Source organism: Erpetoichthys calabaricus, chromosome 8 (genome assembly GCF_900747795.2).
Source record: "Erpetoichthys calabaricus chromosome 8, fErpCal1.3, whole genome shotgun sequence".
Taxonomy (NCBI): Eukaryota; Metazoa; Chordata; class Cladistia; order Polypteriformes; family Polypteridae; genus Erpetoichthys; species Erpetoichthys calabaricus.
The window spans coordinates 165,686,031-165,699,610 of NC_041401.2; the positions used below are offsets into that span (position 1 = coordinate 165,686,031).

General features: G+C 39.6%; 1 protein-coding gene across 7 annotated transcripts in view; it reads left to right on the plus strand.

Annotated features, from left to right (window-relative positions):
• Positions 1-13,580, plus strand: part of hspg2 (heparan sulfate proteoglycan 2) — a 517,600-nt gene that overhangs the window by 241,735 nt on the left and 262,285 nt on the right. For all 7 annotated transcript variants that reach the window (XM_051930340.1, XM_051930335.1, XM_051930339.1 and 4 more), the window contains 5 exons: positions 1,722-1,866; positions 3,585-3,736; positions 4,870-5,016; positions 5,236-5,399; positions 7,425-7,604. In XM_051930340.1, coding sequence (XP_051786300.1) covers positions 1,722-1,866; positions 3,585-3,736; positions 4,870-5,016; positions 5,236-5,399; positions 7,425-7,604 — 788 coding nt within the window. The remainder of the gene's footprint in view (positions 1-1,721; positions 1,867-3,584; positions 3,737-4,869; positions 5,017-5,235; positions 5,400-7,424; positions 7,605-13,580) is intronic.

The window sequence follows — 13,580 nt, forward strand, 5'->3', positions numbered from 1 at the left end:
CAGGGAGGACAGAAAAAACAAACAAAAAAACTCCAGACGGCTGGAGAGAAAAATAAAATCTGCAGGGGTTCCAAGGCCACAAGACCACCCAGACCCCTCTAGGCATTCTACCTAACATAAATGACATCAATCAGTCCTCATGGTATTCAGGGTTCTCATGGAAGAATTTGATGATGACGGTCATGTGGACTTCTGGCCTTTAATCCATCGATGTAGGGACATCACGGTGCTTTGATCAGGTGGTGGTGGGGCAGATCTCACCACAGAAAAACGGAAAAAGAACAGAAGAGAAAGTAGGGGTTAGTATGGATTTTGCAGCCATCATGAATAATATTGATAATTAATTGAATATACAGAACATCAGGATTTAATTAAGATGAAGCTATGTGAAAGCCATGTTAAAGTAATGTGTTTTCAGCAGTTTTTTTTAAAGTGCTCCACTTGTATTAGCCTGGCGAATTCCTATTGGCAAGCTATTCCAGATTTTAGGTACATAGCAGCAGAAGGCCGCCTCACAACTTCTTTTAAGTTTAGCTCTTGGAATTCTAAGCAGACCCTCATTTGAAGATCTAAGGTTACGATTTGAAGTGTAAGGTGTAAGACATTCCGAAATATAAGATGGAGCAGATTATTTAAGGCTTTGTAAACCATAAGCAGTATTTTAAAGTCAATTCTAAATGACACAGGTAACCAGTGTAGTGACATCAAAACTGGGGTGATGTACCAGGATTTTCTTTTCTGAGTTAAGATTCTAGCAGCTGCATTCTGCACTAGTTGCAATTGATTGATGTCTTTTTTTGGTAGTCCTGAGAGGAGTGTGTTACAGTAATCTAGCCAACTGAAAACAAAGGTGTGAACTAATTTTTCAGCATCTTACAATGTTATAAGAGGTCTAATTTTTGCTATATTTCTTAAGTGAAAAATTGCTGTCCTACTAATCTGATTAATATGTGATTTAAAATTCAGGTCAGAGTCAATAGTTAACCCTAAATTCTTTACCTCCGTCTTGACTTTTAATCCTAATGCATAAAGTTTATTTCTAATAACCTCATTATATCCATTATTGCCAATCACTAAAATTTCTGTTTTCTCTTTATTTAGTTTGAGAAAATTACTACTCATCCATTCAGAAACACAAGTAAGACATTGTATCAGTGAATCAAGAGAGTCAGGGTCATCAGGCGCTATTGATAAATACAGTAGGAAAATAACTGCATTTTTGCCTGCTAAGTAACAAGGCCATTATTTGCTTTATCCCTACATCTGAATGGGTTTCCTCATTGTTGTATTTAAACTGTGGTTCTGATATAAGCAGAAAGATGACATAAAAGTTCAGAAAGGCATAAAGGTAAATCTGAGTCTCTGGTTGAAACCTCTGACTGCTTGTTGACTGACTGATTAAAAAACAATTTTTTTAATCCGTGGGGTAATCTGGAGCTTCTTCCATAGGCTTTGCCTGGTCTTCACTCTCTTATGATTTCATTTTGTTAGACAACTAGAGGTAGACTTCAGTAGTTCTCTGACATAGCTTGGAAACAGAAGTCATTTCTATCCAAAGTTGCAAGAGCATTAACAACTTCTACCCCCTTTAATATGAAGTTTATATATGAAGTTTTATTTGGTGTGAGAAAGTAGCAGTCACAAATGTCCATAGTCTTATCCTTATTTCCCATTGTTATCAGCTTTGACCAAATTATCTATTTTTTTGCTCTTAAATCTAGCTCCACCTGATGTTATCCGCCCCCCAGAAGAGACCATAATGGCAAACAAGGGTGAAACGGTGCAGTTTACTTGCATTGCAGTGGGTGTCCCAACTCCCATCATTACATGGAGACTCAACTGGGGTCATATTCCCCTTAGTGGCAGGTAAGGTCAATTTAATGAGAAGAAATGGGTGTGCATTGTAATAGTGGCAGAATCTGAAAATATTAAAAAGTAATTACATATGCAAACCATTATAATATCACTTAACAAAGCATCAGCCCCAAGTGAACACCAGGTCCAGAGAACATTCAAGGACATGTTTTTAAGTTCTGGGCTGATCAGCTTAATTTCAGTCTGTCATACCAATTTGCTTTTAAAGATTCATTGTTGTACCTGTACCTAAGAAATTACACCCAATCTGCTTGAAAGACTACTGACAACTACAGCAAAAGGCTAGTCAAGAATTACTTATGTTGTTCACTGCCTAAAGAACTAGATCCATTACATTACAAATATCTCTCCAGTAGATCCAACAATGATGCCATCACCTTGATTGTACATCCGGTACAATAGGAGAGGAAATTGCTGTATGTGTAACTGATATAGTCCATCATTTAGCAAAATGAACCCCTCTAAACTCTTCTCCAAGTTCAGGCAGACCCCAGGAATGTGATTGGATGGCCACACATCTTCATCCCTCACTTTCACCACAGGTGCTCCACAGGACTGTGTTCTGAGTCCTCTGCTACACTCCCTCTATGCTTATGATTGCATGGCTGTACATGACTCCAACATCATTGCCAATTTTACTGATGACACAGCCATGGTGAACCTGTTCTGTAACAACAATGAACACCTCGATGAAGTGGAGAGTCTGTCACTCTGGTGTCAGGACAGCGGCCTTCTCCCGAATGTTAACAGGACAAAACAGTTGATTGTGGATTTTTGGAGAAAATGGCAGAGGCACTACCATTCCCTCAGAATTAACTGCAATCTGGTTGAGAGAGTGGATAGTTTCAGATAACTCTGTGTCCTGATCTGTTCCAAGCATATTTACAACTTGGTGCAGAAGGCATGATAACCTCTTTACCATCCCAGATGCCTCAGGGATTTTAGGCTGCCCACCCAGATACTAGAGAACTTCTACACATACACCATCCAACGTATCCTGACAGGATGAATAACCACCTGGTTTGGGAACACTACATAGTAGGACTGCAAGGCTCTATAGAAAGTGGTGTAGCCAGCTGAACACATCAACGGGTGTGCACTCTCTAATTTCTAGCACATCTACACCAAATGATGTCAGACAAAGGCAAACAGAATTATTAGTGACCGCAGAATTATTAGTGACACCACCCATCCCAACAATGGCCTCTTCTCTGTGTGGTGGTCAGGATGTCTGAAGACCAGTTCAGAAGCTTCTGTCCACAGCCCATCCGCATCAAAAATTCAGACAGTGTAGAGAACAATTTGATGCCCTATTGAAAATTCTGTTATTTATTATTTATACTGTCATTGTACATACTGATTTTTATTTTTTATTGACATTTATATTCTTCTTCTAATTCTCAGACTTTGAGTTTAGCAACTAAACATTTCACTATATGTTTTACTGTGTGTATAATTTTCAAAAATAGCATTTAATTTAATTTGAATTAATTTATATTTTTAAAATTACATTTAATTTTAAATTTAAGTCCATTCAACCCCTGTTTCAAATTAGTACTGTCGGAATTCTGGTCCCCCGTTAGCTAGAACACATACCATTCTCTGCAGCTGCTATTCTGTGAGTCATGTTGGAAACCTCTTAATGTCTTTACTTTCATACAGCATGTCCAGGACTTTCATGACTAAATGTTTATGCTCTCGTTCATCAGAATTACAATGACCAGTAAAGAAGGCAGAGGAACTCTAATCATCAGAGATGTGAAGGATGCAGATCAGGGGGCTTACACTTGTGAAGCTATCAATGCCAAAGGAATGGTTTTTGGGATCCCTGATGGAGTTCTTATCATTAAGCAGCAGACAGGTATGGTACGCTGCTTTGGCCTTAGTAAGCAAAGTCTGGCACCTGTGAACAGGTTGAGTTATTCAAGCTAGCGAGGCATGATGTAAGGATCCAGCTGCACTGGAAATTTGTTTTATTTTGTTAATAGATCAGACAAGCCTTCTCTTGAAATACATTAAGCACTAAAGACAGTGTATCTTAGCTTGAACCACTAAACAAAGATGTTTACTTTTTTTTTTCTTGTGTCTAAGTATGCGCTTAAGAGGACTTAAGTGTTGTATGACACATAATACCCAACTGGGATGAAACAGTTATGCTTACTAACATTGTTGCTGGAATCCTCCCACCTGTTGAGGTATAAACTTTCAGATGTCTCAGTTCATAAAGGGTCAGGGTTAGTTGTTGCTTAGGCTACTCCATAGTTTTCAACTATTTACAAAAAAACACCAACTCCTTGTCGTTGACCTTGCTGGTTTGCTTCCACCTTGCTTACAGAATAAGCCACATCATGGCTATCAAAGAAGCAAATATTAATTGTTCTATATAGTGCCTTACACAAGGGGGAATGTCTCAAAAAAGTTCAGGAACAGTTATCATAAACCTTTCCAAAATGAATTTTTTCTTGATATTGACAACATCAATGGAAGCAATCTGACAAAACCTTTCAGAAAGTCAGTCAGTAACGTAAAGTGGATTTTTATCTTCTGTAGAATTGCAGTTTTCAAAGTCAACATTTAATCTAGTTCATTTAGTAATATGCCTAAAGCACTTTACTAAACTATTTTATTTCATCAAGAACCTTTTGAAGTTATCGATATGCTGTAACTCTGTACAACTTTATCATTTTATATAAGTGAGCATTGATTGCATTTTCTAGTTATATGCTGGATTTTCACGTGTGCTGATAGAATGAGCTTTACAAAACAACATCCATGATTTGTGTGGTATATTTTACACTGAGCTTTGTCTCAGACAGTGACAAAAAATTAGTATTAAATCGACATATTCTCCTCAAGTGTGAGTCTTGCTATAGCGCACAGAACTAAATCATTTAGTCCTGTAGAACTTCTCACTTACATTTAACAATGTTATGACCTCACAGTCTGACCTTACTGCCCCTAACAACTACCTTTTGGCTTTTATTTCACCACCAGGCCCCTGCCCCAGTGGATATTTCAATGTGAAGGACAATTCACGCTGCATCCCATGTTTCTGCTTTGGGATCACTCAGAACTGCCAGAGTACACAGCGATTGAGGAAGAAGCTCACACTCCGCTTTACTGAGCCATATGACTTTAAAGGTGAGGCACAGACGTGGCACTCATATTAGTGTGTCGGAACCTGAAATCCTTAACGCTAGAAATGGGTCAGCTTTTCTGCAAGATATTAATATATGAATTGAGGGTGGGTGCAGCTTGGGAATTCCTGGGCAAATATCGAGAGAAACTGTGGATAACATTGCAGTATTGCATATTTCCAATACAATAAGCACTCTCTGATTTTTTTTTCTCTTTCCACAGGGGTCAATGTTTCATTTCCTTCAAAGCCAGCAAGTCCACCATTGTCCAGTTCTCAAATTCTTATCAACCCAGATTATGAAGAGTTTCAGCTAGTGGATTTGTCCAGACGCTTTCTGAACCTTGAGTCCTTCTGGACACTACCAGCCCCGTTCCTTGGAAATAAAGTAAGGACCATTCTCTTTAGAAGCAGACACATATTTGAAATGATAGTTTATATTTGCGCAATTACCTAAACTCACTTCTTGTGATAAGAAAGATTTACTGTTTGTGTTCTACATGGAAACTGTTTTGAAACAGGTAACTTATGTTTGTGAGAGTCTGCAGAGGTCCATGAGTAACAGCAGAACAAGTGGCATAGCTCTTCTACCCTATTACTTCAATTTCGTCATTGTTTGGATGGCCTGATGACAACTTTGCCATCATTGTCCACTATTAGATAAGTCTAATATTTGCAGAATTAGACCCAAGAGCAAAGATGGCATGTTCAAATGCAGTTCTCTTCTTAGTTCTTAATGACTTAAATGAATGTGTTATTAATATTGTGACCAGTCGGGGACATTGTAGCACCCCAAACCTCAGACCAACCAACCAGATACAAGTTCCAGGAAGCAAATATACATTTTATTAATGTAAACTAGGGGGCTCTGCCCCCTGCTCGCTTTGCTCAACCACCCCTGGGTTTGGTTAACCGGATATACAATTTCAAGAGATTGTTATTTTCATGGGAATTGTTACATATGCATTGTTTCCACTTTTACTTTAAAACTTTAGTAAAAACAATATTTGGAATTAACTTTTCTTCAAGATCGCATTGAATTTTGATTTCGTGTTTGGACTTGAATTGTGACAACGCAACGCATAACTGCCTGGGATTGAATATTGTTTCTTTCTCTCTGATAAATAAAACAACTTTTTCGATTGTTTATCCATGCTCTTTCTTCTTCGCTTCGTCGTTGACGTGTCATCTAGAATGTATAAAATTATTGATCTGATAAAATTTATAAGAGCTGAGAGCACAGGAAGTGTGTCTGACAAAAGCATTCACACGACTGAGGTTAGATGACCGTGGTCTTGTTTGAAAATAGTTGTAAGTAGGGCGTGACTTGAAAGAATCTCATGTTAAAAGTCTCTGTCTCACAGGACTTTAGAATGTTTTAATTCTCTCTGGCAACACGAATTAGACAATCTAAAAGTCTCTGTTTAAATCCGAACAATATATTCGCTGTTCCATTATTTCACCAAGTAATAATTTCCGTTTGTTTGCACTGATGGGATCTTTCCTATCCTTTTTTGAGACTTTCATATTTTCATACTTCCATTATCTCTAACCTGCTCTGCATGTGTATAACGCCAACATTTTTTAATTCTTTACGACGTTCTACTTTGTCATCTACTCTTTGTCCTTTATTTCCGGCCCTGGGCAAGCTTTGTTCGTCCCCTACACCCGACTCACCTGGATGAGGTCGAGCAGCTTCTTTTGTGTTGAACCTGGGAGTACTTCCAGTGCTAGGGCATATGGGTCAATTGGAGGTCCCATAAAGTAGGGAGTGTAAGTCCTTGCAGCAAACCCTTGTGGCACCAACGGACCCCAGCATGGCTGCCCTACTGGACTATCTTTCCCAGCATTCCCTAGGGGTATCTGAACGGGTATCGAAGAGGGTACTGCCATCATGTGGGTCAAGGGAGCATGCAGTTTTGAAATGGAGCCATCCCTGATTTCTCCATTATATTGGCCTCCCAGCCAGTTGAGGGAATAGGGCCAATGTGTGCTGTCCTGTACAATGTATGTAGCAAAATCAAACAAGGACACATTGGAGCTGGTGGAAAGTGGTACTTGGTAGGAATACTAAAATAATCTGGAAACAAAACATGTGCCTGTATCTATCTGGTATTAAACTTCCATACAGCTAAAGTAGTACATAAATATGCACACTCAGAATATGAGTATAATCAAATATCTTCACTTTCCATTGTCTTAAATAATTCAGATACTTTGGTTCTGCTGCTTGCTTGACTGACTGAGTAAATTAATAAACTATAAATAAAGAGCAGTGAGTGGATGACTGATGAACCATCTTGCAGTCTGCCTTCTTTGTTACCTGTATGTAAGGCAGGAGAAGTTTAAGTGTGTTTTACCACGACCCCATCCTAAAAGCAGTGCCTTATTACAGAAGTGTCTTTTTGTGCAGGTGGATTCCTATGGTGGATTTCTGTCTTATAAGGTCCGGTATACCTTAGCTAGGGGCCAGACTGAGCCAGAGGAGAGGCCTGACGTCACTATCATTGGAAATGGACAGAAGCTCATTTACCGCAGGAGAGTCAACGTGCCTCCCAATCAAACCAGCCAGCAGAGGATCCAGTTCACAGAGGTACAGATATCTATGCTTCACAGCTTCTTCATTTTCTTCATAGTCCGCCCTGAACATTGCACTTGTGATGCTTGGCTGTCTCATTCTTTACTCTACTGTATCAGTGAATGACTAGAGGATAGAAAAAAAATAGTAATAATTTCTAATGGGAATGGGAAGAAAGCAAGAGTATCCTTAGAATGCTCTTACAAGTACGACGACTCAAATCCTGGATGCTGGCAGCACCAAACACTGTGACACCATAATGCCCAAGAGATTTTCAGCAGACTGTTGTTCACGCTGTAAAATTCAGACTGCCATAGTGATTGTAGAAAATGATTTGGGATAATATCTACTATAAAAATACAGTGTAAAATAATTGTTGATTTATTACAGTACTTTATTTGAAAAATGTGGCATAAATACTAAGGCTGTCTTATTTATATCTGAATTTTAAATACAGGCCAGACTCCCTTTTAACGAAATCCTCGTTTTGACAAAATATTTTTTTTCAGGTCCTGGCCAATTTTCCATAGAACAAGTGCTAAAAAAAATTAATTCCGTATAACTACATTTTATCTGTAAAACTCATTACAATGAAGGCATTATTCATAAATAAAAACAGCAAAACACATACTATGTCTTATGTACTGGGCCCTACAATTGCGATTTAGGAGCTCCACTGAACAACCAAATAGATTGCATGTTTATGTCACTTGGTTTACTCTTGCAGCGGAGAGGAGATCAAGAAGTGTTACTGTGGGCATATCTAGGGGTGGGGATAACTGTCAATCAACTGTCAATCAAAGCTGACTTCAGCTGTACTTGCGGAGCTCTGGAGTTTCATCGCAGGTAGACTCTGTTGCTTATCTCCAGGTTTCTTGTGGTTATGTTTGACTTTGGTGAGCACATTGATTAAATTGAGGATTCATTTTTGTATCACCTTTCAGCAAAAATGTGGACTGCTGAGTTTCCCTAATGTTTATTCTACTCAACCAGTTTTTAACATGTCATATAAATTCACTGAGATTTGATACTATGAACACCTGAACACCATAATCTTAAAAAAAATGGAAGCCTTTGGATTTTGACCTTCATTTTCTCAAACTTTTTATCATGATCTTTTTACAGTCAGAGAGAATCAATCAATCCATTAGGTGACATCACCTGGGGTTGGAAGTTATGGACACTGAGGGGTGCCTTTTATGTAACTCCAGTGGTGTGTGCTCCGGACACCGAGTGGGGACCACTGATTCCCCTCTTGCTGGACCTCGAAGTCTAATAATACTGACTGCCTGCTATGGACACTGGATGGGGCTATCTATGTAACTTTACAGAAAAAGCTGGAAGTTCTTGGTGCCATTAATGCTAGCAAGAAGAAAACAGACGTTGCCATCAAGCGCCATGTTCCAATTACATTATGATGAAATTCCTGTTATAACTCATTATTTTTCAGTTTGAGCACTTCATTCTAACAGAATTTGACCTTTTGGACTGTATGAGGGTGTTACAGCTCCCCACACCCAATACAAACAGGTTCAGACATGGATATAAAAGCACTAGAGAGTTTTTATTCATGGGAAACGCTTCCTTTGTAAGTGTTCCCCACTACAGCTACAAGTACAACCACAATAAGCACATATTTTATTTTCTTCTTTCTCTCTCTGCCTCCTCCACTCCTCACATCAAGCATTGTCCTCCTGCTCTTGACTCTGGCCCTCCAAATTAAGGCAGCAGGTTTCTTTTATGTTGAACCCGGGAGTACTTATGGTGACCGTTAACATGGTCTGGAAGCACCTCTGGGTAAGGTGGTTCTCTGTAGTCTCCATAGCACCCCCTGGCGGCACCCATGAAATCCAACAGGGCTGAGTCCACAAACTCCAACTCTCTTAGCATGCCTTGTGGGAATCGAATGCATCACTGCAACCCAGGGAGGTTGCAATCTAGCAATCCAGAGGAAATAACGCCTTGTGCATGTTCTCTACCCTGGGTCCTTCCATTATGAAAGCGTCCCAGCCCGTCCCCTACCCGGTCGTCCGCCACAACCTGTATACACTTTAAATATTCCTTTGCCAGGAGCAATATATTTGTTCTTTAGATATTATCTGTTGTCAACAGTAAACCTAAGATGTCTGTCCATGGAGAAAGAGCATTGTTTTTCTTTTTTGAATGTGGGCTGCTATTTTTAGGCCGATTATAGTTTGGTTCCACTCTCCTTTTCAAATGAAAAAGCCAGAGCCATGTGGTGCTCCCTCATCCTTAAATATGTGCTAACAAGAGAATTTCGAGGGGGCTTTATGTTTCCTATGGAAGTGAATTTCTTATTCCTCCCTGAACATGAAGTGATGTGATTAAAGAGACAGTGCATGAAGCACACAATTCATTCTAAGAGACCACTTGCAACTGTCAAGCACAGAGGAGCTGTGAGATTTTTGGAAAGAACAATTTTTTTAATCAAAATTGCTCAGATATGTTATACACAGTTGTACACGATTACCAGGAGCCAGGATTCCTGGACATTTTTCATTCCTGCATTCCTGGGAATGAAACTGCTGTAATTCCTGAGAAAACGGGAACATCCAAGCTCGCATAAAAAGCGTGTAAAAGTGTAAAACTCGATCAAGAAATAACAGAGTTATAGTTGAAAATAATTAAGGTGGCGCCATTGCTGCAGCTTGCACTTCATCAGACAACAGCTTTGAAGAGCAACTTTAAATTGCAATGCGTCAGTCTGTTGCATCCGCATTATCTGTGCCAAGAAACTTGCCATCACAGAATGATGACAAGAAACTGGATGCATCAATAAAAGCTGAAATGGCGGTGTTTCAGTGCAATGGCAAGTGCGGACGTTGTTTAGAACAAGTGTATCAGTATCTGATGATTGTGCCACCTACTTCAGTGGAGGCAGAGCGTGCTTTCTCAGCGGCTGGCGTACTTCTGCATGAAGGTGCGCTCTTGCATGGATGACCGCACGTTAATAATAATAATAATTTATTACATTTATATAGCGTTTTTCTCAGTACTTAAAGCACTATCCACACAGGGAGGAACTGGGAAGCGAACCCACAATCTTCCACAGTCTCCTTACTGCAAAGCAGCAGCACTACCTGTCAGGACATTGTGCTTTCTACGCTCTTATTACCACAACTAAAGATACATGTACTTACAGTATATGACAGCATGAACTGCTTGTAGATAAGGTTAGTCTTTTATTTGTGTCAACATATTGCGGTAGTTTTATTAAAAATAAGTGTCGGTCATTCTAAAACTGTTTACATGTGAGATGCCCGTGCACTGTGTCATCCCCGGGAGCCCGGGATTCCCGGGAATGAAATGCGGGATTCCCAAATTCCCGGGAATGGATAAACCCATCCAGGAATGGATTCCCTAATTAAAATGTAGTAAATGCTGTGTTTTAATGATCAGTTAGTGATTCAACAGTACAGCTATTTATTTAGCACAGTCCCTGTTCCAAGTGACTTAGCAAAAATGTACAGACTTAAAAAATGATAGTGCAGTATTTCTTAACCAACTGGGTCGCAAGTTGCTATTGTTTATAATGGTAGTGGGTCACGAGTGGGTTTCTGCTCTGACCATAGCATTCAAAGCCACACAACATATGACACACTAGGCACTAACATGGGAAAATGTGGGTCATGACACCAGAAAGGTTGACAAACTCTCTGTTAGATAACCAAATGTTAAAGTTTACCCCCAAATAATGTGAGAGTCCTATTAGTTTCGGGACTAGATGAAAACTACAATCTGACAAAAATGTCTACTCTGGATTAATAGGGTCATCATGTCCATAGATCCAAGAGAATAACTAAGGATACATCAACAAGATGCTACAGTGCTTATATCCATTGGTGATGAATGAAGCAGTCACATATCAATTTAAATACTGTTTCACAAAACTAACACTAAAGTATTTTTTTGCAGTTTATTTATAAATTGCAAAATGTAATGAAGAGTTTTTTTGACTTGAAAATGTTTTTTGGGTGGAAAACAAGGAATTCTGCTTCCTAAAGGTTTGTTCACACATATTTCAAAATTTACATGGTGTAAAAATTTTGGCAAGATGGCTGTGAGCTTAACATGATTAAAGTCCCAAGCAAAATTAATTAAGTCAATGGGATAAGCGGTTTTCTGTGTGCTGACAGTTCTGAACAATTCACTCAATACCCCCTTACCATTGCCGCTGGGAGGCAAGTAAACAGACGTCACGATAACAACACTGTTTTTCAATAGTATAAAGTATGGTTGGCACTTCACAATTAACAATTCACACCATTCTGTGTTGACGTAAACACAAACCGCCTCTGTGGATCTTACCAAACAACAAATCATCTCTGTCATTGTGGAAAATAGTCTTTCCATTCAGCTGAATGTTTACGTCAGGGAAGTTACTGTGAGCAAGTTTGACTTGCTTGTATGGAATGTTACTTGCTTTTAATAAATTCAATAAAAGGGAAATATAAATAAATAAATAAAAAAAATACTGTGAAAAAAGCTTTCCTTTGTAGTCTGAGGTAATCTAATTTACTGTCTGGCGAGAACACTGCAAAAAAGCTTAGCTTAAAAATAACACATAAACACTGAATTTCAGGAGAAAATCACTTAATATTAGAGAAATTTTCTGTCCATGCAGCAAGATAATTTTACTTGCCAAAACATCTTAAAATGATAGGTGTTCAAGACCCAGCTGGGATGCCTGGAAGGATCGGGAGTCAGACTATATGTCCCCCGGGCCACAAGGGTGCAACTGCCCTGGATAGTGTGGGGACCACGGGAATGGAGCGTGGAGGCACAAGCCCATTGGGACCCGTGGCCACCGCCAGGGGGCGCCCCAAGCCTCATAGAGCCCGGGATATCTGCACTTCCGCCACACCTGGGCAGGTGGAGGAAGGACCTTCCAGTAATGCCCGGAGTGCTTCCAGGTGCTAGTGCGGCACTTCCGCCACACCAGGAAGTGCCACCGGAAGGTCATCAGCAAGCACCTGGAGCACATCCGGGTGAATATAAAAGGGGCTGCCTCCCTACAGTCAGGGAGCTGGAGTCAGGTGGAAGTGGACGTAGCTCGGAGGAGAGGAGTGGAGGTGGCGAAGGAAAGGCATTATTGAAAGAGGCCTGGACTGAAGGTGATTGGTGCAGGGGCACTGGGTTGTGCGGTGTTGTAAACAGTTACAGTTATGTATAATAAACGTGTGTGTGGTTTGAAACTATCGGGTCCTTGTACTTTTTGGTATTTGAAATTTCATTTTAGAAGCAAAAATGAAAAAACGAAAATGAAAGGAATTTTCAGATTTTGATTTTTGATTAAAGAATAAAATGATGGAAAATAAGGTATTTTTAAATTCTGTGGTAACAAATAGCAGTCATAAACTTAAAATTACACATACTTTTCTGGATTCATTTGTGATTCAAATAATGAAAGTGTAATAGCTCAAAAACAACAAAACAGACGCATTTTCGTTGTCTGGCACCAGAGGTACTTCTTCTTCTGCGCGATTTTTGATGACACGTGCGAACAGTTCTCCTCACAACTCATCGACCGACGGCCTTGAAGTTTCACTTCTGTATGGCATCAGCAGGGGATGGACCATTATGTTGTTTTCCAGAATTAAAAGAACATTTCAATGTTCACTCCGGGACGAGGACATGACTGTAGAAAAACTGAGTCGCATCTTTCAGGTAAAAATACAAGTTTTGCAAACTTTTGGAATCTGCTTCAGTCAGTGTTGACATTAAGGTCTCGTGGCCAGGCTCACGAAACAAGTATTAACTTCACAGCTCCTCTGTGAGATGGTCAGGTTAGAAACTTCCACAAAGATTGCTAATGTCTAGTAAAATCTGATGAGCATAGCTGTGACTGCATTTATCCAGGGTGAATGAGAAGACACAGCACTAAATGGAATTAGCACCGTTTGTGCTGGACCCAGAGTTGGCACTGCCATCATAGACTACCAACCCAAATTTTGGTACACAGTGTTACCC